The 25,495-nt window shown below is 50.3% G+C and overlaps 1 protein-coding gene across 6 annotated transcripts; it reads left to right on the top strand.

The window, feature by feature from the left end:
• Positions 1-100: 100 nt before the first annotated feature.
• HEYL (hes related family bHLH transcription factor with YRPW motif like) lies at positions 101-15,763 on the top strand. 6 transcript variants are annotated; one of them, XM_055586314.1, is made up of 8 exons: positions 101-305; positions 7,777-7,843; positions 8,863-8,946; positions 10,161-10,242; positions 12,805-12,880; positions 13,520-13,578; positions 14,011-14,116; positions 14,205-15,763. In XM_055586314.1, the coding sequence occupies exons 1-8, from the start codon at positions 223-225 to the stop codon at positions 14,605-14,607; spliced, it is 960 nt and encodes a 319-aa protein (XP_055442289.1). In that variant the 5' UTR covers positions 101-222; the 3' UTR covers positions 14,608-15,763. The 6 variants fall into 6 exon arrangements, 5 of the variants coding, with proteins under 5 accessions (XP_055442289.1, XP_055442288.1, XP_055442290.1 ...); XR_008716068.1 differs by lacking the exon at positions 14,205-15,763 and having other exon boundaries at positions 119-305; positions 12,805-13,578; positions 14,011-14,099; XM_055586315.1 differs by lacking the exons at positions 14,011-14,116; positions 14,205-15,763 and adding an exon at positions 1,929-2,058 and having other exon boundaries at positions 215-305; positions 7,781-7,843; positions 12,805-13,653.
• The last annotated feature ends 9,732 nt before the right edge of the window (positions 15,764-25,495 follow it).

A 25,495-nucleotide genomic window follows, 5' to 3' on the forward strand; every position in this document is an offset into this window, starting at 1 on the left:
AGCCGGACCTCCCAGCCGTCGGCGGGGGCGGCAACCGCCGGGGGCCTTCCCACGGCTCGGCCAGCGCGTCACGGCGGGGGCGAGGGGGCGCCCGGGGCTGCGGCGCAGGAAAGGGCCCTGGGAAAGGGCGGCGGCGGCGCCCCCGGGGCGGGGCCGGGGCGGGGCCCGACTTCCCGGCTCGCCGCCCGCGCCGCCCGGCGGAGACCCGTGCAGCCCGCGTTCATGATGAAGCGGCCCCGGGAGCCGAGCGGCTCCGACAGCGAGTCCGACGGACCCATCGACGTGGGCCGCGAAGGCGAGCTGAGGTAAGGCGGGCTGGGGTTTGCGGGGCGCGCGGGGGCGAGCCGGCTGCGAGGCCGTCCGACGGGCTGGCGAGCGCTGGGCGAATCCTGGGGCGACGCAGGTGTGGCGCCACTGTTACGCACACGAATATCCAGGATCCCGCGCGTCTCCGCCGTTTAGGGCTGGGGATGCTTCATGGAGGGAGAGTTCAGCTCGGGGTCTGAGGTCCGGTTGGCGATGTCTTTCTAAGTGCCCGGGCGAGGCTACTGGCAAGGACTTTCCCTGAAGGAACCCTCCCGGGCTGTTGGTATCACACCCCCGGTTCAGAATGCAGTGGCTATGAAGAGTAACCACACCTTCTTAATTCTACTCTAGCTTGGGTGCACTTTTCATATACTGCTGCTGCTGCTGCTAAGTCGCTTCAGTCGTGTCTGACTCTGTGCGACCCCATAGACGGCAGCCCACCAGGCTCCCCCGTCCCTGGGATTCTCCAGGCAAGAACATTGGAGTGGGTTTTCATATACTACACACAGAAAAATTAGCAGGGGAAGAAAATCCCCCTTAAGCAAACTGGACTTTGGAATTAAGGTTTTAATATTGAAAAAAATAATCGCTGACTTGCCCATGGTCAATGCAAGGGCCTCGACTCCAGTCACTTCTAGTGCCCTTTCTACCACATGAGCCTGTTGCCAATGTCTTTCAACTCTTGGTACATTTTCAGACCTGGTGTCAAACCTGTAGAACAAACTAGACTTGTAAAAGCTCTGCTACGTCCCAGTTTTGTGAACAAGCTAAGTTTCGGTTTCTTCATCCGTAAAATGGGTATAAATAATAGATCTGACCTCATAGGATTATTAGGAAAATCAAATGAGATAACCTATGTCAAAAGCTTCACACAGAGCCTAGTACATAGCAAATGCTTAATTAGTATCAGGCACTCCATATGTGATACCCAGGACTTGAAAGAGCAGTGGGGACTGACTGTGAGCCTGCAGGCCTGGGTCCTAGCCTCAAATCTGCCATCAACTCACCGTTTGACCTTGGGCCATTGCTTTCTCTTTGTGAGCCTGTTTCCTCATCAGGAAATAAAGGAGAACAGGGAGTAGAAAAGGGAGGCCTCCTGGCTCATCTAAACCTGAATCTCTAGACTAGATTTGCAAAGGGAATTCCGTTCATTCTTAGGGATGTTTCTGAGAGTATGTCATAATTTCAGTGAGCTCCAGTTTTCTGAGACCAGGGGATCCTTTTCAATCACAAGTCCAATAAAGGGCCACCATCTTCCAATTATTTCTAGCTTATAATAGGAGGTAATTTCCTGTCCATGAAGTTTGGGGGTATATAATACAATTCCCTATGCAACTTACTAGCCTTTAAAAATTGTTTAGCAGAAACTGCTATTTAAAGAATCAGTTCTCTGAGTCTGTGCCTGCTGGGAGCAGAGGAAGGGACCAACGCCATGTGGTGGTGGGGCGGGGTGGGATGGGGGGGTTGGGGGAGGTGTCTCAAGCTCAGTGTCATTGGGTCTTCATGAATCAGAGGCGTGAAATTGGTGTCAGAGAGCTAGGCCAATGGGAGCTGGCTTCTGTCCTCCCAAGAATTTGCAGCCTGGTCAGTGACCTGCCAGGTCACACAAAGTCCATGGGCAGGATGGAAGATGGAAGGAGAGACAGACTGTGAGCTGTGAGGGCACCTGAACGGGGAGAGGTCACGCACAACCAAATGTGCAAGGAGGACTTCCTGAAGGCAGTGGCATTTGGACTATGGCATAAAGGATCGGTACGTAGTTGTTTTTTTTCCTATACAACATTTTGTCCTTTCAACCAGAGCCCATTTTTTGAGACTGTCTAGATTCTCTGGCGAGCAGACCCCCTCAGAGGAGAGAAAGCAGTTGGACATCTGGCAGAGGCGGACTTATAGACCCCTCTTTGTAGCACTCACCAAAAGGCCCTCCCCCAAGCAGACATCAATGCTTTAATTCAGGGAGCGCTGAACGATGCCTGCTGTGGCCCAGACCCTGGGCTGGGTGTGGGTGGGAGGGGGGTGCCCAGATGTATCCTGCTCAGCCTCTGCCCTCAGGGAACTCTCTGAGAAGAAGAGCTTCATGGACAAAGAAAGCCAGATAAACAGTGTCGAGGGCCAGGGGACTGAAGCAGCCAGCCTCTCCCCAGGGTCAGAGGCAGGGCTCAAACCCCTCCCCACTCAGAGTAAAGAGCAGGGCGTGTTCTGTTGTCACTGTGGGCATCTGCCTGGTGGCCGTGTCCTGCCCCACATGTGAGAATCACCCTCAGAGCTCCTATCTGAACCCAGCCCCCTGACACACGTGGGTCCAAACTGGGAATATACCTCTCCCCTTCCCCTCTGCAAAAATTTAATGAGCACCATGCCACATGTCAGGCACTGGTTCAGGGTCTGTGGGCTGCTTCTACATGATTTGAGGCACATGGTGGCCTTTGAAGTCAGACAGACTTGTGTGTGACTCTCACCACCATTAACTTAGGCAAATGACTACCCCTTTCTGAATCCCAGTTTTCTTCCTTTACAATATGGGGATGCTAATACCTTACCTCACAGGATGAGGCTTTGATAGGGTAATGGACTTAAGGCATATCCAAATAAAGCTGCTCTCTAGGGATTTCCCTGATGGTTCAGTGGTTAAGAATCCCCTTTGCAATGCATGAGACACGAGTTCCATCCATGGGCAGGGAACTAAGATCCCACATGCCGTGGAGCCACTAAGCCCATGGGCCACAATGAGAGAGTCCTTGCACCTCAAGGAAAGATGCCCTGTGAGTCAATGAAGAGCCAATGCAGCCTAATTAATTTTTAAAAAACTGCTCTCTAAGGGGTCACTGTTTAGTTGGAAGGTGCCATGTTCATGAGGCAGCATGGTCTAATGAACAGCCTGGATGTCTGTAGACTGGACTTTGTGTCTTTGTCCCTCCAGCTATCAAATGATTATTTTTCCTTAGGGTGAAATGGCCCCAATACTTAACCCACAGAGTTATTGTATGATAAATGAAACAAGCAAATGTGGAAGTGCTGTCTAGAACAGAAAGTACTGGCTATGAAGTATACACGGTGGGATGAAGACTACATGGGGAGCCGTGGATGAAAAACCAGTAGACTTGGCTTCAGCTCTGGAATTTTGTTTAATTTGCTGTGTGACCTGGAGCAGATCCCTTCCCCTCTCTGAGTTTCCACATTTTACAGATGGGCTGAATGCTCTGTGAGAGCCTTTCACTGGAGACATTGTGAGTCTGCCTCTGGCTGATGGAAAATGAACGGGGTCACCTGCAAAGGCTCCTCAGGGTATTTCCCTAAAAGGAACTGAGGCTGACCGCTGACGGTGGTCATGACTGGTGGCCAGACCACCTGGAACGCTGCCTCTCCCTCAAGAGACCACCCCAGAATTCTGGCTAGGGATCCCTTGATGCCCATGGAACCGATCTTGGGACTCAATGTATTTTCTCTGAGTCCCTGAAAATCTGCTTTATTTTCAGGCTCTCAGTCAAGAAGCTCTCACACCCTCTCCCGGTGTCAGGGCCAGATCACAGCCTGGAAAAGAGCTCGCTCTGGCTGGGCTCTTGGGAGCTGTATGGCTAAGGGGACTGGAGGGCTATTCAGACAGACAGGAAGTAGGAATTAGGAGGGAAAACAATGCTGAATTTGGAGCCAGAAGACATGGATTCCCACGTGGGCTTTGCTTCTCAGCAGCTGCATAGGCTGGGCAAGCTGCTGTAGCTCCCCATGCTCAGCATCCTCATCCGTGAGATGGGGCTCTCCCTCAAAGGAGTGAAGTATTAATACCTGGGGTGATGCCCGGGTGAAATGGGGCTCTCCCTCAAAGGAGTGAAGTATTAATACCTGGGGTGATGCCCGGGTGAAATGGGGCTCTCCCTCAAAGGAGTGAAGTATTAATACCTGGGGTGATGCCCGGGTGAAATGGGGCTCTCCCTCAAAGGAGTGAAGTATTAATACCTGGGGTGATGCCCGGGTGAAATGGGGCTCTCCCTCAAAGGAGTGAAGTATTAATACCTGGGGTGATGCCCGGGTGAAATGGGGCTCTCCCTCAAAGGAGTGAAGTATTAATACCTGGGGTGATGCCCAGGTGAAATGGGGCTGTCCCTCAGAGGAGAGAAGTATTAATACCTGTAGTGATGCCTGGAAAGCTGTGATGTGAGGCATGCCTGTGGGATACAAGAGTGGAGGGAGAGGGATAACACTGCAGAGAATCAGGAGGGTGGGAAAAGGGATGGCTGAGCTCCCCTGAAAGGTGGGTGTCAGCCTCCAACAGATGGTCCCTGAGGAGGGATCAGGCTGAGAGGCAGTGACGCGCACAGTGCTAACCCAATACCCCTGGAGACACCTTACCCACCCTGGAGGGACAAAGGCCGTGTTTCTTAGTAGACCTTGGCTCTTGTGGCTTGTCCGGAGTGAAGCTTTGTAAACAAGCTGCCCTACAGATCTCAGGATTTGGCCCCTTGAGCCCTGGGCCTAGCTTGCTGAGCCATCCCTCCCAGGAGTTTTCACCGGCCTTACATTCTTGTCCAGATGTTTGGATGGAAATAGCCTTTTCCAGATGTAGCTGGACAAAGCCAGGGCCTTAGCAGTAGGTTTGGCAAATGTTGATCTGGTCTCCCTTGCAACCTTCTCTCTTTGAGCAGTGATGAAAACAATCCAACCTCTAATGCCAAGAGGGTTGTCAAGTGGGCTAGAACCCTCCGGGTGAGCCACATATGCCGTTTCATGAAGGCCTAAGACGTCGATTTTATGGTATCACCTCTGTGTCCTTCAGTGATGCCAAAGGCAAGGGCAGGAGACAGAGCTCAACCATGAGCTCTGTCATGTTCTAGGCTTTGCTGAGTACCGGGTACAACTGTGAATGAGACAGACATGGTTCATGGCTTCGTGGAACTTATGGACTTCATGGAGAGATAGACAATCAAATATTGGGTGGGAGGGGTAAGACTGCCCCAGGAAGTTGGCATTTGAGTTGAGATCTGAAAGGTGGTAGAAGTTACTAGGCAAAGGGGCTGGAGTTGGGGTGAGGAGACGGGGTGGACCAGGGAAACAGTACGTAACACCACAAGAAGGGATTAGTCCATTCACAAGCTGAGCACACAGAGCCGAAAAGAGTTGCGTCTAGGAGGTGACGGGCCAGCTGGGCTACCTGAAAGATGGTGGCCTTGATCTTTGGGAAGTCCTGAGGAGTTTAAGAGGGAGACATGATCTGATTTTTTTTTTTAAGATTAAAAAAAATTATTTATTTTTGTCTGTGCTCTGCCTTCGAAGCTGCACATGGGCTCTTCTAGTTGCAGTGAGCAGGGGCCACTCTCTGGTTGCAGGACTCGGGCTTCTTATTGTGGTGGCTTCTCTTGTTACTGTCTTCTCAGGTGGCACCGTGGTAAAGAATCTGCCTGCCAATGCAGGAGATGCAAGAGATGTGGGTTCGATCCCTGTGTTAGGAAGATCCCCTGGAACAGGAAACAGCAACTCATTCCAGTGTTCTTGCCTGAAAAATTCCAGGGACAGAGGAGCCTGGTGGACTACAGTCCGTAGGGTCTCAAAGAGTTGGACACGACTGAGCACAACACAACCACGATAACCTCTGTGGTTACAGAGCGTGGGCTGCAGTGCTCGGGCTCAGTAGTTGTGGTGCAGGGAATCTTCTCCAAGCAGGGATCGAACCCGTGTCATGTGCATTGGCAGGTGGATTCTTAACCACTGGATCACCAGGGAAATACCAAAGACTTTTTTTTTTAACTTCTTTATTGAATTTGTTACAGTATTGTTTCTGGGATTTTTTGTTGTTAATTTATTTGGAAGATAGATGCTTTACAATTTTGTGTTGGCTTCTGCCATAAAACAGCACTAATCAGCTGTTAAGTATACATATTTCCTCTCCCTCTTGAACCTAATCCCACCCCAGCCCTACCCAATCCTACCCTGTAGGTTGTCACAGGTTGAGTTCCCTGTGGTATACACCAACTTCCCATTAGGTATCTATTTCACATATGGTAATGTATATGTCATTCCTTCTGTTTTATATTTTGGTTTTTTGGCCACGAGTCATGTGGGATCTTAGCTTCCCCGACCAGGGATCAAACCTGCACCCCCTACATAAGAAAGCAAAGTCTTCACCACTGGACCACCAAGGAGGTCCCAGCATTTGCATTTAGGTGATCACTCTGCCTGCTTGTAGGGGGTAGTGGGATACAATAGACTCCTGCAGACTAGAAAGGTCATAGAGGCTTGGTCCTAAGATTGGCAATGGAGATATGGGGGACAGATGTAAAATATATTTTAGACATGAGTGGGCAGGTTTTGATGGGATAGGTGAGGACAGAAAAGGAATCAGAGATGGTGGTCAAGTGCTCACCTTGCAGAAATGGGAGATGGGTGCCTTTGCTGAGATGAGAACCCGGGCGGGGGTGGGGGGGTGCAGGGAGGTTTTAGGTGGAGAGGAGCTCTTGGGTTCCTGTTCAGATGTGTGTCTGAAAAAGCAGGAGGAGTCCCCTTGTCTGCAGTTATTTGTGGCTGTGATATCTTCAATGGGAGCTGGGCTCTGGGGGTCTGGGGCCTGGCCGAGGGCATCCAGTCCAGTCCTAGGTCTGAGTGGGGCCCCTGGCATGTTGGCCAAATGAATGATCCTAAGTGCAGCCCAGCAAATCCCCTTCACTCCAGGAGAGCCTCTGAAGCAGGAGACCCTTAAGACGGCAAGCAGTTGGGCTGAGAATATCAGACGGGCACAGAAAGCCCCAGAGGGCTGAGCCTCCTCCACGTGATGGGAACTCCTGGGGTGTGAGCAAACATCCATCCTTCAGCCAAGCGCGGCGGACTGGAGGCCCGAAGCGATGCGAGGCTAGGGCTTTCTGGGGAGGCCGGGGCCGCGTCCCCAGAGTCCGAGAGGGGCCTGTGACCCAGATGCTGCCTCCCCCTCGGCCTGGCCGCGCAGCGTGGGAGGAGGCGGCAGCTGCAAGCGGGCGGAGGGCGGGCGGCCGGCGCGCCCGGCCCGTGGGAAGCGGCGGCATCTGTTCTTTCCACGCTCGTTCCCAGCGGCTCCCTCTGAAACCCAACCCGCCGGCCCGGCCTTGCCGCCGCCGCCGCCCGTGCCCTCGCCCGCCCCGCCCGGGGGATCGGGTTGCAGGAGCCGGTTGGCCGGGTGCGGTTCTCCCGAGGGCGAGGAGCAGGGGCCGAGGCCCAGTGGGTCAGGTCCGGGCGAGAGTCAAGCGCCCCCATCCCATGGCCCCAGCCGCCGGCCACTCTGGGGCAGGAAACTCGGTGCAGGGGAGGACTTGGCCCAAGGAGAAAAGAGCCCCCGGGGAGAAGGGGAGAGAAAGCGTCCCCACCCACGCCTGCCAAGTGCCTCCTCCCCCCGGGCCTGGGAGACCTCGGGCGCTGGGAGGGGGCTGTGCCCGCCTACAGCCGGCTCCGAGGTCAGCCCAGGCCAGGGAGATGGTCCTCTAAAAAATCAGCCTTTCTCTTCCTCTCCAGCCAGATGGCCCGGCCGTTGTCCACCCCCAGCCCTTCACAAATGCAAGCCAGGAAGAAACGCAGAGGGGTGAGTGTCTTTTCTCAGCAGATTTGCGGACCAGAGGTTTGCCCTGAGTTCCCAGGGGCGTGGCCCAGAAAACTCTGGTCAGAAACACCCCTCGGGGCGTGGGGGGGCGGGGAGCGGGGAAGTGATGCTGCCTGGGTTCAAGTCCCAGTTCTGCCGATAGCGAGCTGAGTGACCTTGAGCAGGCACTTAAGCTCTCTGTGCCTCATTGTCTCATCTGTGTAACTGAAATCAGGATGGTACCTTCCTCAAAGGGCTGTTTTGAAGTGAATTAATGTAATGTGCTCAGAACAAAAGGTGACACGCAGCTAGCCGTTATTAATTATCCCAGTCTTCCCCACTTCTCTCTGAGCCTGGAACTTTCACTCCCTCCCAGTGTGCTGAGGGGTGAGTTAGGAGGACAGAAGAAGGATGTAGCCATGCTTCTGTCCTGGAAGTCCAGAGACCCAGAATCCGGCAGAGACCAGCCCCACCACTCACTAAACAAAAAACCTCCTCCATCCAGCCTCATTCTCTTTGTCAGTAAAATGGGCGTCATAATTTCCATCCTGAGATAAGCATTCCAGTGTCATGAGCTGAGAATGAGCTCTTGGGAATGAAAGGCCTTCCCAGCTGCAGAGAACCATGCCTAGGACTCCTTGACTTCATGACCCAGCAACTGAAGGGGGTCTCCCTGGCCCAGCAGAGGTCTCCAGGGTCTGCTCTGGGGCTGTGGCTGGTGTTTGTATTCTAATTGATTGGTGCCCTGTTGTATCAATGGTTAAATGTGTTGAATACCACTCCTCAGATCAAGACAAGAGATCTGAGTCCTATTCCCAGCCTTGAACTTCCTTGCTGTGTGACCTTAAGCAGATTGTTGCCCCTCTCTGAGCCTTATTTTCTTCCTCCATAATGTAAGAATGGATTTATTGCCCTCGCAGGAATATTGTGAAGGAAGATATGAGTCAGTGCCCATCAAAACATGTTGGAAACTGTGATGAAGTGCCTACTTGGTTTTTGTTTCTTTCCTCATTGCTTTTTAGATCATAGAGAAACGGCGCCGGGACCGCATCAACAGCAGCCTTTCTGAACTGCGGCGCCTGGTCCCCACTGCCTTTGAGAAGCAGGTATGTGACACTGCTGAACGTGCTCGAGGAAATACAGCGTGAGTTGCAGATAGGATTCACTTCTCACGGCATGTCTTATTGATTGGTGGCAGCTGCCTGAAGTGCCGTGAAGTGCCTGTCGATGGCCAGGAATAAGGGTGATGGAAATTCAAATTGACCGAGGTGTCTTAGGGGCTGTGGCTTTATGTCCATCATCGGGTTGAATTCAATCCTCAGAACAATCCCGAAGGATTGGGACTATGATGCCCAATGCACAGGTGAGGAAACTGAAACACAGAGAGGTGAGGTAACTTACTCCATACTCCAGATCACACAGCTAGTAAATAGCAGAGTGGAACTGGAACAGACTGTGTGATCCTAAAGTGCCCTGTCCCTCGGCACTACTGACATTTCCAGAGCTATGTGAAAGTAGAACAGGCTGCTTGGGGAGTAAGGCTCTGAACATGCTGGGGTGGAGGGACTCCAGTCGGGAGTCAGACAGTTGAATCAATCAGACAGCCTCAAAGACTCTCACTGTGTGCACCACGGCACCATCATAGGTCCTGTGACTTCCTTTTGCTGGAGAGGAACAAGTCAGTCGTTCCACCGACCTTTACTAAAACCTTCACAAGCCCAGCCATGAACTAGACTCAGTACCTACCTTCAAGGGACTCGCATGGAGAGTCCAGCCCTTAGGTTTCACCTGGGAGACCAGGTGATGCTGGAGTCTCCAGAAACATTTCCCAAGAGAGAATGAAGGATGAGCAGGTGCTTTGGGGTAAGACTATGAGCCAGATGTTGGGTATGTGTGTAATGAGTATGAAGTTGGATTTCTGGAAAAGCTGATCTAGGAGGCAGGTGGGTATGCAGGAGTGACATTCTGGTGATGGTGCCTGAAGCCACGGAGGTAGAAGGGACCCTCTGAGGAGATTGCACAGAGCAAGAAAAGTGGGCCATCACCCACTGGGAACACCACCGTTTTAAGGGTCAGTTAGAGCAAGAAGACAGGGGAGGAGGGCGTTTAGGAACTGATGGTAGAGCAGGCTAAAATGAGAACCGAAGAGAATCTATTAGCTTTGGAAAGCTTGGCCAAAACAGAAGCCCAGTTTCAGGCACTGGTGGAACTGCAGGAAGAGGAGAAAATTGAGGCAATGAGTGTTGATTACCCTGTGCAGGGGAGGTGAGTGACAGAGGTCAGCTAAAGACCATCGCTCTTCTGTCTTCTGTACACACAGGGCTCCTCCAAGCTGGAGAAAGCTGAGGTCCTGCAGATGACGGTAGATCACTTGAAAATGCTCCACGCCACTGGAGGCACAGGTACTGATCCTAAACTCTCCCGGAGTCATTCCTACAGCCAGTATTTGGGGGCTGGGCCCTGGGGATACAGTGGTGAGCAAAGCAGACACGGTCCCTGCCCTCGTGGAGCTCACCGTTCACAGAGGGGCTGAAGCAAAGCTTGTCTCTCTTCTTCCTTTGACATCACCCTCTCTGCTTTCATTGTCTCCCTGTGTCCTGGCCTTTCTTCAGCTCCACTCCTGCCAACCTTGAACCTTGGAGGAACTCTTGTTTAACAGACTACTGGTCCCTCCCTTCCTCCAGGGCCTTGTTAAGCATCAGCCTGAATGAGCGCATTCTCATTGCAATCCCAGTGGGAGATTTTTAGCCATGGCGGTTCATTGGTGTCCCAACCCACTGATCTAGACTTCTGGACTCTTGTGATCTTGGTGGTGTTGGGGGGAACTTGTCACACTCATAGTTAAAGACCAGTTGTGGGATGGTAGTAAGATGCAAATGTAATTCATTCTGTGATTTTGAGCTAGTCCACTACAAAAAAGTCACGGAACTGCAGTTTTTAAAAGACTCCTGGGCAAATGGAAATTTTGAAGCTGCTCTGTGTGTTTTCGTAATTTCACCGTTGGGAAACTGTGAAAGCTCCACAGACCTTGGCTGTGAAGACTTAAGCCCGATACCGTAACTTGCTACCCGTCAAGGAGACAGTTGCATTTGAAGTGAGCCAGCCTGGTGCCTCTCAAGCCTTGGTGTGCAGCGGTGTCATGTGGGCACAGGCAGAGTTGTGGGTCACACCCCAGCCATCCCAAGGCAGCAGGTCTGGATTGGAGTTTAGGAATCTGCCAGTTTAGCAAGCATGCCTGATGACCCTGCTGCAAGTAGTGACTTGGAAAACTTCCACTAAAGGAATGCATGGCTGACAGTGGAAACTGTCTCTGATCAACCAAGGGAGGAGACAGTTCAAGCTACATTTATATTTATCCAATTTAAAGAAAAATAGTGACTAATATTTTGGCATCCTTTTACAGTTTCCAAAATGCTTTCTCTAATGTTATCTCATTTGATTCTCATAAGACTCTCGAGGGTGGGTGGTGGTGTCCTCACTGTTTTCTGGCTAAGGGCTGATGGAAAGACAGAGAATTGTGGCTTAGAGCACTGGCTTTGGATCTGAACCCTGACTTTATTGCTTACTAGTTTAGGACCTTAGATGAATGATTTAAGCCCTTTATTCCTCAGTTTCCTCATCTCTGAAATGGGACTAATGATAGGTTTTTATGAGGTTCGAATTAGCTAGTGCAAATTAAGTACTTAGGAAGAACCCAGCAAATGTTAGTGAAAAAAGAACAGTCTACAGAGAGAGGTGATTTAATTTGCTCAAAGTTGCACAACTAAGTAGACACCAGGGCCAGGTCTTGCCTCCAGGGAGGCCTGGCTCCAAACATAGTCTCCTGCCAAGCTGTCCCTCTGTGGGGGCCTCAGCCATGAACAAGGGGGCTGATCTTTGTTGCCATGATCATGAGGCCAGTCCTCACTGGGGCTGTTCCATCCTTGCTCAGAAGGTGACTGAGAGAGGGGCAGGAGTGGAGAGGCAGTGAGAATGTGAATACTCTTGTTGGCAGTCCCCCTGGTCACCCCAAATTGATTAACAGGTCCCCAAAACAGGGTCTCTGGCTTGAGGGCAGCAGCTGAGGTCCAGGGTTGGATCCTGCTTTCTAGACTGCACTTTGTGCTGGGAAACAAACTCGAATACCTATGGGGGCCCAAGCAGTCATATAAATGATAGTTCACTTTTCATTTGTTAGGTATTTCTGTGTACCATTTCATTTTGTCCTCCTTTCCGTATGTAGCAAGTACTGTTACATGCCCATTTCACAGCTCGGGAAATTGAGGCATGGAAAGATTAAGAATCTTGTCCATAGTCAGAGTGCTGGTTAAGTCCATGGTCAATCAGCTGGCCTCCGAAGACCTCACACTTCATTGCTACTCTCCGCTCCCCTCTCCAAGGACTCTCCCAGCTCTGATGGCTCTCACACCACTGCCCAGCATCCACCCCATCCTCAGAGCTGTTCCACACCTCCGTGTACACCTGGCAAGCGTCTGCTTAAATGAAGTTATCTTGGCCACAGAGTTTCTTCTTTGGGTTAATCATGAGTTATGATGAAAACAATATATTTTATAATGCTTTGTGGTTAGTGAATTTATTTGGTCCTCAGACCTCACCTCCTCAACCCCAGGTGTGTGTGCGTGTGCTCATTTGTATCCAACTCTTACAAGCCCATGGATTGTACTCCACCAGGCACATCTGTCCATGGAATTTTTCAGGCAAGATACTGGGATGGGTTGCCATTTCCTCCTCCAGGGGATCTTCCTGACCCAGGGATCAAACCTGTGTCTCCTGCATTGGCAGGCGGGTTCTTTACCACTCCCACTTTACAGATGGGGAGACTGGGTCTCAGAAAGGTGAGGTGACATGCCCAAGGTCACAAAGGGGGTGAGTGAGGAAAGCAGGTTCAGAACTCAGGACAGTCTGATCTCAGGCTCTGTGCTTGTCCCCTGCCTGGCATGCCCTCATCGTGCCTCACTTTTCAGGATTCTTTGATGCTCGAGCCCTGGCGGTCGACTTCCGGAGCATCGGTTTTCGGGAGTGCCTCACTGAGGTCATCAGGTACCTGGGGGTCCTGGAAGGACCCAGCAGCCGTGCAGACCCCGTGCGGATCCGCCTTCTCTCCCACCTCAACAGCTATGCAGCCGAGATGGAGCCTTCACCCACATCTCCCGGCCCCCTGGCCTTCCCTGCCTGGCCCTGGTCCTTCTTCCACAGCTGTCCAGGGCTCTCTGCCCCGAGCAACCAGCTCGCCATCCTAGGAAGAGTGCCTGGTCCCATGCTTCCTAATGCCTCCTCTCTGGCTTACCCCATCCCGGCCCTCCGAGCAGCCCCCTTGCGCAGAGCTGCTGGCACCATCCTGCCAGCCCGGAGGAATTTGCTGCCCAGTCGAGGGGCATCTTCTACCCGGAGGGCGCGCCCCCTGGAAAGGCCAGCTGCCCCCCTGCCTGCGGCCCCCAGTGGCAGGGCCACCAGGGGCAGCCACATGGCACCCCTCCTTCGGTCTCCTTCCCCTGTCTCCCCTGGCATGGTGGGGTCTCCTGCTTATGTGGCTGTTCCTGCCCCCAGGCCCTCTTCCCCGGGGCTAGTTGGGAGGCCAGCAGGAGCTATGCTTTGCCGCTCCTGGGTCTCCGAGATCACTGAAGTTGGGGCTTTCTGAGCTGGCTTTGCCCCGAGGAAGGAGGAGAGTTCTTTTTCTAGGAGTTCTAAAAACGGCGTTGCCTCTTCTGCTCTGCTTCCTGGACTGGTTATGTATGAAGGTATCTTCACCCATCCAAGGAACCCTCCTCCTTTGGCCCATCTCCCCTCCTCACTGCTTGTCCCAGCTTCTCCTGGAGCTGTTCTGATCTCAGAGTCTGGGTCTCATTTCCTTCCTGGACAGAGGAGTCCCAGGAGAGTCCCCCAAGAACTGTGCCCGGACCCCCTTTCTGCCTGAGAACACATGGGGCAGTAGGCATTAATCTCAGGTCTGGGAACAACGCTTTAAAAGGCCCAATGACCTAAGGCGTGCTGCTTCCCCAGAGATCAGACCCCAGCCAGGCACAGTGACTGCCTGGCTGCAGCCTTCCCAGGCCCCTGGGCTGGAACATAGTGTCTGTTTCACTTCCTGAGATAGAAACCGCACAGGGGCCACTAAGAGGTCTCCTGGGAACCTTGTCTGCCCCAGCCCACCTATCTCCTCCCCATCCCAGTGAACCCCAGAACAGACCTTCTGTCCACCACGGCCAAGAATGGGGACTGGGAGCCCAGCAGGGCCGGCGCCTACGCTCTTCCCAGCTGTGAACACCCACCCTTCAGGTGACCACAGCTCTCTGCACATAGCTGGGAGGTCTCTGGGCTCCGTGACTGGGTGTCCTCACCCCCAGGCCTCGGACGGTGTCCCCAGACAGGAGCCAGGCTTGTGCAGCAGAGAACCCGGCTCCCTGCCTCCCGGATGGTCACCTCCTCCGGGCCTGTGGCCCCGTCGGATACACAGCACAGAAGCCGCGTTCCCATGTGACGGCGCCCAGAGAGGAATCCTCTTGGGAATCAGCACCAGACGTTTGTGCTGCCTGGTTTGCATCCGGCTCATGGAGCCCAGACGGCTAGGATCGCCAAGGGCTGTCAGGCTGGACAAAAATAGCTGTGAGGAGGGGCGAGAGGAAGGACAGTCAGAGGCGGCTCAGCCCTTCAAGGTCACACAGTGGGTCGAGGGCCTGGGATCCTCTTCACCTGGGATTCCATGTGCTGGCCGGCTTTGCCCAAAGGCCCTTGGGTTCCCCAGTTCCCGCCTGCCACTTTCCCTCTAACAGGACAAACGGCCCAGAGACCCCCTCAGTGGGACAGAAACTGAACAAGATGGGGAGGGCCAGAGCTGACGCACCGCCCGCCCAGCACTGCCAGATGGCTGTTAAAATGAAGAAGCACTTCTGTGCCTATTGACAAGTATCTGCTTTCCCCGACTGCCTCCGGGTGCCCCCATCACGTGGCTTTTGCCCAGGACCCTGGGCTGGTTAACGCCTGGCTGCCCCAAGGCCTCGGGGCCCTCCCGCTGGCAAGTCATTGGTGCTGACTGCGTGGTTATCAAATGCTTCTACCCCTGGAGGAGTCTCCCACCCCTACCCTGTGATGGAACTACCATCCCCAGAGGCTGAGTTTGAGGAGACTGCAAGGGCTTAAAAAGTAGAGTTTGCAAAAGCCCTGGGGAGAAAGGGCCCTTTCAGACACGTGGGTAGGAGAGCAGAGATCATTTAAATGACCCAGAAAGCTCTTTTGAGAAGGCGAATTCCTCAAGGAGGGATAAAGAATTAAAGGCATTCTTTTACGCCTCAGTGTGAGGTGGTTGGATCAGATTCTGCTGTCTTCCACCTTTTTCTGTGTGGAGAGAGAGAGACGTCATTTCAGGGAGCAGGTCCCTGGCCAGGGTTGCTGCTGAGGGACACAGAGATGGAGGGGGGCTGCCAGCAGGTTCCCAGGAGTTGGGAGGGGCTACAGAGGGTGGTGGTGGAAGGCAAAGACCGACTTCACCTTTCTTACAAGGGGCAGGCCCCTCCCCTGCCTCCTCTCTTCCCTGGCACCCTCCTCCTCCCCAGCCACTGCTCCCCGGACATCAGGTCAGTGCTCCAGTCCTGCAGTTTGACCACCTCCTAGCCCAAGAATCCAACATCTCATGGCAGGATAGTGGGAAACGTTTTTCACGTTTCAAATACCCTGTTTCAAAAGAATCAGTTGACACCGTTGAATGAGGTAGGAATGACCCAGAACCTTCAGCGTCTTAGTTGCTCTTGGGTTCATTCTCCCTGAGAGATTGTGGGGGAAACGGTGACTCTGTGTATTGGTTTCCATGGCTGAGGGCACGTGTATCTTTGTTTATGTTCCCAAACCTTTCTGGTGCCGCTGACTCCCACCCCATCGTTGGGGTTGTCACACATATTCAATAAAGTTTTTTTTTAGCTTTTCTGAAAACCTCAGCAAAGTTCTATTTCTTGCATATGTCTGGAGTCCATCCACTTCTCTCTGAGCCCACAGCCCCGACCCTGGTCTGGCCACAGCACCTCTCCCTAGATCTTTGCCCTCCGAAAGGTCACTCTGCTTCCTTCTTGCTTTGCCAGTCAGTTCTCAGCACAGCCAGAGAGAGCTCTAAACATGCAAACCATCGGATATCAACCCTGGTTTCACGTCCTTATTCCGCTTCCCTATTATTTTAAGGATAAAAGCCAAGCTCTTCTTTTTCTGCTCCCAAATTCACTTTCAGCCTTTTTCTTGCCAATCTCAAGCTTGTTGCCTGTGCTTCTCCCACCCTGGCCTTCCTTCATTTCTTCCTTACTCCAGCCTCATTCCCATTTCTAGGACTTCGCATCTGCTGTTCCCTTTGCCAAGGATGCTCTTCCTCTACCCTTTGCAGGCTGAAAGCTCTTCATACCCTCAGGCTTTGGCTGAAATGTCACCTCCTCAGAGAGTCCCACCCTGACTACTGGGCTTGACTCTGTCTCAGAGTCCTCTATTCTTTTTTTCTCATATGGAATTTACCATTGCACATCCATTTCTGTGTTTACTTGCTGGTGAACTGTCTCCCCCACCGGCACATAAGCTCCATGAGGCCAGGGACCATGCCTGGTTTGCACTCCACCCTGTATCTAGTGCTAAGCATGGTGTTGGGCTCAAAGTCAGGGTTCAATCAATATTTGTTGAAAAAATGAACTGGGGGAGGTGAGGAATCTTCTAGACTCGTGTTATTGGATGATTCGGGCTCCTCTGGGCTGAACCCCATGCTGGTCAACTTCAGGGGGTGGCTGGAGAGCACATTGAGAGCCAGGACCAGGGGACTGGAAGTTCTGGCCAATGGTGAGGGGACTCTGGCCAAATAAAAGCACGAGCATGCTTGCTCTGGAGTGCACTCTGACAGCTGGGAACAGGCAGGCTGTTTCTGCCAGAAGGTCTTGTTCTCCACTCTTGGCCTGGTTCTCGCAATGGATTTGGCTTGTGGTGAATCCAGGCAAACATTTACAGAGGTCTGCTCCATGCCAGGCCAGGCATGGCAGAGCCAGAGGTGATGAGAACAATGTCCCCCTGAGGTGGTACACCCTCTAAGTGGCAGTTGGGTGGGATGAGAGTGGAGAGGGAGTTCTGTTGAGAAGGCTAAGGGGTATCAGCCTCTGCTTAGCGGGGGTCGTGAGGGAAGGAAGTGCAGGAAGGATGCCTTCCTGGAGGAGGACGAAGGGAGGTGTTCTAACCATGAAGGGAACATCCTCTGGGGCAGCTCTGGAAGATGGCCTGAAACAAGCGCTGTTTTCAGTGGCAGAGTGAAAGACAGGTAGTCTGGGCACTGAAGCCAGACTTCTCAGGTTCAGGCCCCATTTCTGTTCACTTATCAGGACTGTGGTCTTAGGCAAGTTACTTAACACCCCTGAACCTTCTCATCTTTAGAACAGGGACGATAGCTGTCATAGCTACTGTTAACTGAGCAGTAGACTACATACCACTGTGCTAAATGCTTTTCTTGGAACGTCCCCATCTTATTACAGTATAGAAGCTGGGCAAGACATAGGCTACTACGGTTAGGCAACAGGTGAATGGATAACACACAGAAAGTCTTTGGTACAATGCCAAGGGGTATGTATGAAACATATGAAATGCCTGGTCCAAGCCATTAGTATTATTAATGGAAAGAGGCTGGATCCAAATTGTGAATGTCATGCAGAGTTTGGACTTCAGCCTGTAGGCAGTGGAAGCCATGGAAGGTTTTTCCAGATGAATGCCAAGCTCAGACCTTGTCTAAGAAACTTCTGTTTGGTGTGGTGTGGACACGTGGGAGGAGCAGTATTCAGACTCAGTACCACCTGTTCACTGGAGACACCTCAATGCTTTTGAAACATCAGTGTCCAGGCTCTAGAGATGATGGTTTAACTTACCTGCAGTGGGATTTGGGCATCCCATAAGGCAATGTGAAGAATCAGGATTTCTTTCTTGGTCAAGGTAAATTTCACTCAATAGGTGATCTGGACTCCAGTTTATGAGCCTGAAAAGGCTGCTGCCTTTTGAAAAGTAGAGAAAAATTAATTTCCACAAGGGCATCTCTGTTCTCCAGCACCATCCTAGTCTGTGGCCCATAGTAGATACTTAAGAAACTTTATGTGTTGAAAACTTTAGGGACTTATACAGTTGCCCTCTGTATCTGTGGCTTCCACATCCACAGATTCAACCAACCACAAGTCAAAAAAAATTTTTTTTTAATTCCAGAGGGACTTCCCTGATGGTCCAGTGGTTAAGACTTCACACTCCCATTGCAGCAAGCCCAGGGTTCAATCCCTGGTCAGGGAACTACATCCTACAAGCCACAACTAAAAGGTCCCACATGCTGCAACTAAGACCCAGAGCAGCCAAATAATAAAAGAAAAATAAATAAATATTTTTAAAAAGACATTAGCTTCCTTCCCTCCTTCCTAGAGAATGAGGGTGGGAAAAATCACATCTGGATATCATCTGATCCCATTAATAGCAGCAAACATTTTCAAGCCCTTGAGCTATATTATCTCATATAATCATATGGATGATATTTCATATAGTAGTAGGTTCTATTATCCTCATTTTACAGAAGAAATTGACACCTAATTTGTTAGTGAAAGTATCCAAGGTTCAAAACACTAATGAATGTCCTAACCAAAATTAGACTTCCCTGGTGGCTCAGATGGTAAAGCATCTGCCTACAATGCAGGAGACCTGGGTTCAATCCCTGGGTCAGGAAGATCTGGAGTAAGAAATGGCAACTCACTCCAGTATTCTTGCCTGGAAAATGCCATAGATGGAGGAGCCTGGCAGGCTACAGTCCATGGGATCACACAGAGTAGGACACGACTGAGCGACTGAGCATGCATGTAGGAGGTAAGAGAAGCTAGGCTGTTGTTCAGTCTGTGAATCTCAGGAAGCTGGTGACCCTCAGCCCAAGGGCCATTTTTTAAAATTGGAGGACAATTGCTTCACAATGTTGTGTTGGTTTCTGCTATACGTTGATATGAATCAGTTATAAGTATACGTGTGTCCCTCCCTCTGGAACCTCCCTCCCATCCCACCTCTCTAGGTTGGCACAGGGCATTGAGCTGAGCTCCCTGTGCTACACAGCTACTTCCCGCTAGCTGTTTTACACATGGTGATGTATGGGTGCCAGCGCTGCTCTCAGGCTGTCCCACCCTCTCCTTCCCCTGCTGTGTGCACAAGTCTGTTCTCTATTTCTGCAGTTAGTCCCTCAATCATGTCTGATTCTGAGACTCCATGGACAGAGGAGCCTGGAAGGCTACAGTCCATGGGATTCGCCAGGCAAGAATACTAGAGTGGGTAGCCATTCCCTTCTCCAGGGGATCTTCCTGACTCAGGGATAGAACCTGGGTCTCCCACATTGTAGGCAGATTCTTTACCATCCTAGCCACCAGGGAAGCCCTGAGACTACTCAAGTGGGTTGCCATGCCCTCCTCCAGGGGATCTTCTCGACCCAGGATCAAATCTGAGTCGTCTCTTGTGTGTCCTTTATTGGCAGGTGGATTCTTTACCACTAGCTCTTTTTTTTTTTTTCTTTTTACCACTAGCTCTTGTCTGGGAAGCCCAAGGGCCATTTAAATTCATTCCTGCCAAGCTCAGCTCAGGTGGTAAAGAATCTGCCTACAATGCAGGAGACCTGGGCTCGATTCTTCTGTCGGGAAGATCCCCTGGAGAAGGACATGGAAACCTACTCCAGTATTCTTGCCTGGAGAATTCCATGGACAGAGGAGCCTAGTGGACTCCAGTCCATGAGGTCACAAAGAATCGGACACGACTGAGCAACTAACAGACACACACACACACACACACATGGGCCATTTAAATTCAGGCTTTGGGCAAAATCTGGATTCCATTCCTCTGCTCAAGGAAGCTCACTGTGGCAACACCCTGTCCCGGGCACCCCAGGTATTCTGTTGGAGCTTCTGAAAATTAACCAACCACTCATTGCCTACAACTCCAGCAACCCTGAAGGGAACCAGTCAGCAAGCATGAAAAGCAGTGATCCTTTATGTCACACATCAACAAAACATTTCAAAGTGCTTTCCTATGCATCACCTCACTTACAGCTTTCAACAGTTTGGTCCAGGGAGTCAGGGAAGGAATTATTATCCATGATGCAAACAAGAAACTGAATCTCATTTCAGGTAAAATGATCTGCCCAGATTGGAATAATAGTAAATGGCAAAGCTTGTTTGGACAGCAGAGGAAAGTCTCAGATTTTAAGCAGGCACAGAGAAGTAATATAACATTATCCAGTTACTACCAAGTATGTACCATATGCAGGCCCTGAACCAAGTACCTTCCATGCAGAGTGTGTGTTTATCTGCATAACTCCATGATTTAGACTTTGGTTCTATCATTATCTCCATTTTATATACGAGGAAACAAAGGCTCAGAGATATTAAATAACTTTCTCAGGTAACACAGCTATTAAGTGGCAGAGCTCTTAACTGCCAAGTTCCACAGTCTCTCAAGTGCTGTAACTTCTGTGTTCACCCCCTTCAAGATATCAGAGGTGGTGCTCAGGCCTCCAAAACAGCTCCTGGTTTACACCTCAATGCTCTGGCTTCAAACCCATTGGTATAAACTCAGCCACCCCTCAGGACACCCCTCAGCTCTGTCTGCCTTCATAATAACAACACTCCATGTGCCAGGCATCCATCTAGGTTCTGGGATTCAGCAGTGAGTAAAACAAACCCCTAGATTCCTGGAGCTGACATTCTTGTTAAGACAGACGGACAATAAACACCTGGACAAAGACATACATGCGGAACTTCCCTGGTGGCCCAGTGGCTGGGACTCTGCGCTTCCAGTGCAGGGGGTCCAGGATCGAGCCCTAGTCGGGGAACTAGATCCTGAGTGCCACAACAAAGATTTCATGTGCCACAACTAAGACCCAGGGCAGCAAATAAATAACTAAAAATATCTTTTAAAAAAAGAAGACATACATGAAATGCTTGATAGGAAAGAAGGATAAGGTGGCTAAGGGGGCAGAGAGTGATTGGGAAGAGGTGCTGTTATATACAGGCTGGACAGGCAAGTCCAGAGTAGCTGTTTGAACAGACACTTAGAGGGAGGGAGGAAGCCACGAGGCCATCAGTGAGTACAGCATTCCAGGCCAGGAACATCAAGGGCTAGTCCCAGAGGCCAGTGTAGCTAGGGTGTAGATAGTGAGGGGAGGAGGGTAGCTGAGGATGGTGGGAGGCAGGTCATGGAAGAGTGTTAGATTTTACTCTGAATGAGGCAGGAAGGCCTGGCAGGGTTAAGTGCAGAGAAGACTCATGATCTGACGAGCATATCAGGAGTCATGCAGTTAGGAACAGACTTAGAGGGGGCCAGGGTAGGAGCAGGGAGGCCATCTGAACCTCCCCAATTCCATGACCTCCTTCACATTACCTAACTGCCTGCCTTTCCCCCAAAATGGCTCCTTTGGGAAATCCTGACTTCACACAAGCCCTTCTCCAGCCACTGCATCTCACATCAAGCTTCCTCTGCTCAACCTTCCTGTGATGAAAACTTTCAAACTTAAGAAGGTCTTCAGGAATTCCCTGGCAGTCCATGGGTTACGACATGGGCTTTCACTGCCAAGGACCCAGGTTTGACCCTGCTGGGGGAACTCGGATCCTGCAAGTCACTCAGTGTGGCCAAAATAAATAAATAAGTAAAACTTTTTAAACAGTCTTCAAATCACTGACCCCACCACCCCCTCTCCAGTCTTTGGTCACGACTGAGCGACTTCACTTTCACTTTTCACTTTCATGCATTGGAGAAGGAAATGGCAACCCACTCTAGTACTCTTACCTGGAGAATCCCAGGGATGGGGGAGCCTGGTGAGCTGCCGTCTATGGGGTCGCACAGAGTTGGACATGACTGAAGCGACTTAGCAGTAGCAGCAGCATACACACATCACATCTTCTCTATCTATTCATTTGTGTTTTATGTGAAAATCAGTGAAGACTCTATAGGCCCAGCAAGTAGAAGGCACTCACTATTATTACTGGTATTTTTTCCCTATGTTGGCTGATATTCCAGAAAATGGGAGAATATTGATCAATATTAAGGAAAATATTATGTTCAAATATTATGAATAGTGTGTATTGACTGATTGCCATTCTCATTTAAACAATGAAGCAAATATAGGAAGTAACTTGGTCTGGTTAAAAAGATGCCTGGACTAGGAATCAATTAATTTAAATTCTAATTTCATTTTTGCTACCCACAGTTAAATCTGTTAAGTTTTGTGGACCTCAATTTCCTTGAGCTTAAACTGGATGATTACTGCAGGGCTTTCCAGCTGTAAAGTGATGCTCACAACTTATTGAAAAAAAAAAGGGGGGGGTCTGTCTTAACCAACTAGAGAGAGAGGCTCTCCTTGCAAGTTTGATGAAGTAAGTGGCCACTTTGGAGCTGTAAGTGGTCTCTAGGGCCTCGGGGGTGGCCTTCAGCCAACTGCCAGCAAACAGCTAGGGCTCCATCATCCATCACACGAATTCTGCCAACAACCTGAATGAGGTTGAAAGTGCATTTTCCCCCAGGAGAGGCTCCAGATGAGCCTGGCCAACATCATGATTTCAGCTTCCTAAGACACTGAACAGAGGACCCAGCTAAGTCATGCCGGGACTTCCCACTTACAGAACCTTGAGATAAGTGTGTATTGTTTAATGCACTAAGTTTGTGGTCACTGTTACACAACAATAGATAATTAATACACCAGGCAAGACCTGAATCTTGGTTACAACCAACGTCCTGCCTGTTTTACACTTGCTAAAAAAGAGTCATTCGACCAAATAGAAAAGCCATTGGTTTGATTTGTTTCATAATCAGAAACCTCAGTTTGTTTTATAATCAGCTCTTCCACCAGGCTTTTCAAGATAACTACAGTATTACTTGGTCTCTCTCCTCACAACCTCATTGCCCTACCTGAGCCATCATCAGAAGATGATCTCCTCAAAACAAAAGAAAAAGAACCAAAAAAAGATATGATGGTCCTGCTTCATCCCTCACGTTGAATATGGAGCTTTTAGGTGACCTTGAGAACCACATTATTTTCTAAAGTCAACAGTATGGAGGTATAATTTACACCTGTTAAAATTCAAAATGTACAGTTCAGTAAGTCTTGAGAGTGTATACCTGCAGGTAATCACCACTATTGCAGCATGGAACATTTCTGTCACCCAGAAAGTTCCCTTCTACTTACTGCTGTGAAGTCAATCACCTCCTCCTACTCTAGCTCCTGCCCATCACTGATCTGCTTTCCATCACTACATTTGTGCCTTTTAAAGAATTTTCATATAAATGGAATTGTACAGTGTATAACCTTTTGAGTCTGGCTTCCTTCTCTTCACATCATGCTTTAGAGATTCATCAAGTTCTGTCAATCAGCTGTTCCTTCCTCTTTAGGGCTGTAGTATTCCACTGCAGGTATGCACCACAGTTTATTGATTCATTCACCTGTTGATGATCATTTGGGTTGTTCTCTGAGAATACAAAAAAGTTATCTAGAAGTTTATTTTGGGAGTACACAATATGTTTCTATTCATTAACGTTACTAATTCAAAACACTGCTGCTGCTGTTGCTGCTAAGTCGCTTCAGTCATGTCCGACTCTGTGTGACCCCATAGACGGCAGCCCACCAGGCTCCCCCGTCCCTGGGATTCTCCAAGCAAGAGCACTGGAGCGGGTTGCCATTTCCTTCTCCAATGCATGAAAGTGAAAAGTGAAAGGGAAGTTGCTCAGTCGTGTCCGACTCTTCGTGACCCCATGGACTGCAGCCTACCAGGCTCCGCTGTCCATGGGATTTTCCAGGCAAGAGTACTGGAGTGGGGTGCCATCACCTTCTCCACTAGTTCTTTCTTAACCTTTAAAACTCAGCCTACAAATCATGTTTGAGAATCTAGCAGATTTTAGCAAGTGTTATTAAAGAACTTCTTACAAACTTGCCTCTTCAAACATTTACAGTACATTTATAAATGAATAGCTTTGATTTCCTTTTTCAGTATCTCATTTGCCTGATATAAACAAAACCTTCCTAAAGTTTCATTCTTATAAATCTAATAAATCCAACTTATAAATATGATGAGCCTTAAGTTCTCTTAAAAATCTATTTACATATGAAGCTAAATGTATGGAGATTTCTTTTATAAACAGAAATGTTATTAATAATACTCAAGTTTTAATTCTTGTTTAGCATGCTGTACTTAGTTAATCCTAAGGGGCTTCCCAGGCGGCACTAGTGGTAAAGAACCCGCCTGCCGACGCAAGAGACTTAGGAGACGCAGCTTCAAACTCTGGGTCGGGAAGATCCCCTGGAGAAGGGCATGACAACCCACTCCAGTATTCTTGCTTGGAGAATCCAATGGACAGAGAAGCCTGATGGGCTACAGTCCATAGGGTTGCAAAGAGTCGGACAGGACTGAATGACTTAGCACACACACATGCACTTAATCCTAAATCTTCCTTAGCTAAGTTGTACACCCACATCAGGTACTCTCTAAAAGAGAAAGTTCCATCCAGGTAGCAGAACTTAATTCTTAACCTTCCTAGGGTTGAAAGATGTGTTTCTGCTTAAGAAAAAAAAAAAAACAAAAAAACCCACAGCCCTCTCATCCATTGAGGTCACTGGTCCACTAAGAAAGACAGCTGTGAGGCTGTGGTCTCCAGCCACATCCTCACCAGGACCTCAAATTCTGTTTGTGAAGGTGAATCTCTGATTCAGTTCAAAGAGCTACGAAGAGGCCCTCATTACATAGCTGGTGGGGTGAGTGAAACTGTGACAGGTATTGGCTTTGGGGGCTCTTTCTGTTTGATTCAAGAAGGACTGAAAGCTTCTCACTCAATCTGAGAAGCTGGCTGGCTGACCACACTACATAGTGGTCCAACAGGTCCTTTCAAGCAAAAACCTGTGCGTATATGCAGATAGATCAGGAATAACAAATATCTGGTACATGAGAAACCACTCTCTGATCCTGTCTGCGTGGCAGACATTGCTAATCAATCACCACATGCCTTCCCCTTGTTAAGACAGTGCTGCTGCTGCTGCTAAGTCGCTTCAGTCGTGTCCGACTCTGTGCGACCCCATAGACGGCAGCCCACCAGGCTCCCTTGTCCCTGGGATTCTCCAGGCAAGAACACTGGAGTGGGTTGCCATTTCCTTCTCCAATGCATGAAAGTGAAAAGTGAAAGTGAAGTCGCTCAGTCGTATCCGACTCTTAGCGACCCCATGGACTGCAGCCTACCAGGTTCCTCTGTCCATAGGGTTTTCCAGGCAAGAGTACTGGAGTGGGGTGCCATTGCCTTCTCCTAAGACAGTGCTACCCTGGGCCAAACCCAGTTAACTGAGGTTGGCATATGAGATGCCTTCCCTGGACTAACCAACTTTGGTGAGAAAATGAGGCCTGTCCACTTGGCTCTTACTCGGGGCTGGGTTAATGGGTAACTGGGCTTGGGGCTTGTCCTGTCTTCTGTGAACAACTGTGACCTGCAGTACAATGACCCCGTGCAGTGAACAGTGGGGAGGAGGCCTGGGTGTCACCCACGCTTAGGGAGTGGGTGCTTCTGCTGAAGACCCCTTGTTGGGAGGTAGGGGGGCTGCAGCAGGCTCCCTAGGACACAACCCAGGCTCGAGTTTCTGAGTGGAGAACCCAGGCCCCAGTCCCAGGCAGAGCT

This window comes from Bubalus kerabau, chromosome 6 (genome assembly GCF_029407905.1).
Source record: "Bubalus kerabau isolate K-KA32 ecotype Philippines breed swamp buffalo chromosome 6, PCC_UOA_SB_1v2, whole genome shotgun sequence".
In the NCBI taxonomy this organism is placed as follows: Eukaryota; Metazoa; Chordata; class Mammalia; order Artiodactyla; family Bovidae; genus Bubalus; species Bubalus kerabau.

What these genes read in the sequence shown, in the direction of transcription:
- HEYL (XM_055586313.1), top strand. Translation starts at nt 223, where the DNA reads ATGATGAAGCGGCCCCGGGAGCCGAGCGGCTCCGACAGCGAGTCCGAC. An exon ending in GGCCGCGAAGGCGAGCTGAG is followed by an intron (nt 306 to 7,776) that starts GTAAGGCGGGCT and finishes CTTCCTCTCCAG; the next exon opens with CCAGATGGCCCGGCCGTTGT. An exon ending in CCACGCCACTGGAGGCACAG is followed by an intron (nt 10,243 to 12,804) that starts GTACTGATCCTA and finishes CTCACTTTTCAG; the next exon opens with GATTCTTTGATGCTCGAGCC.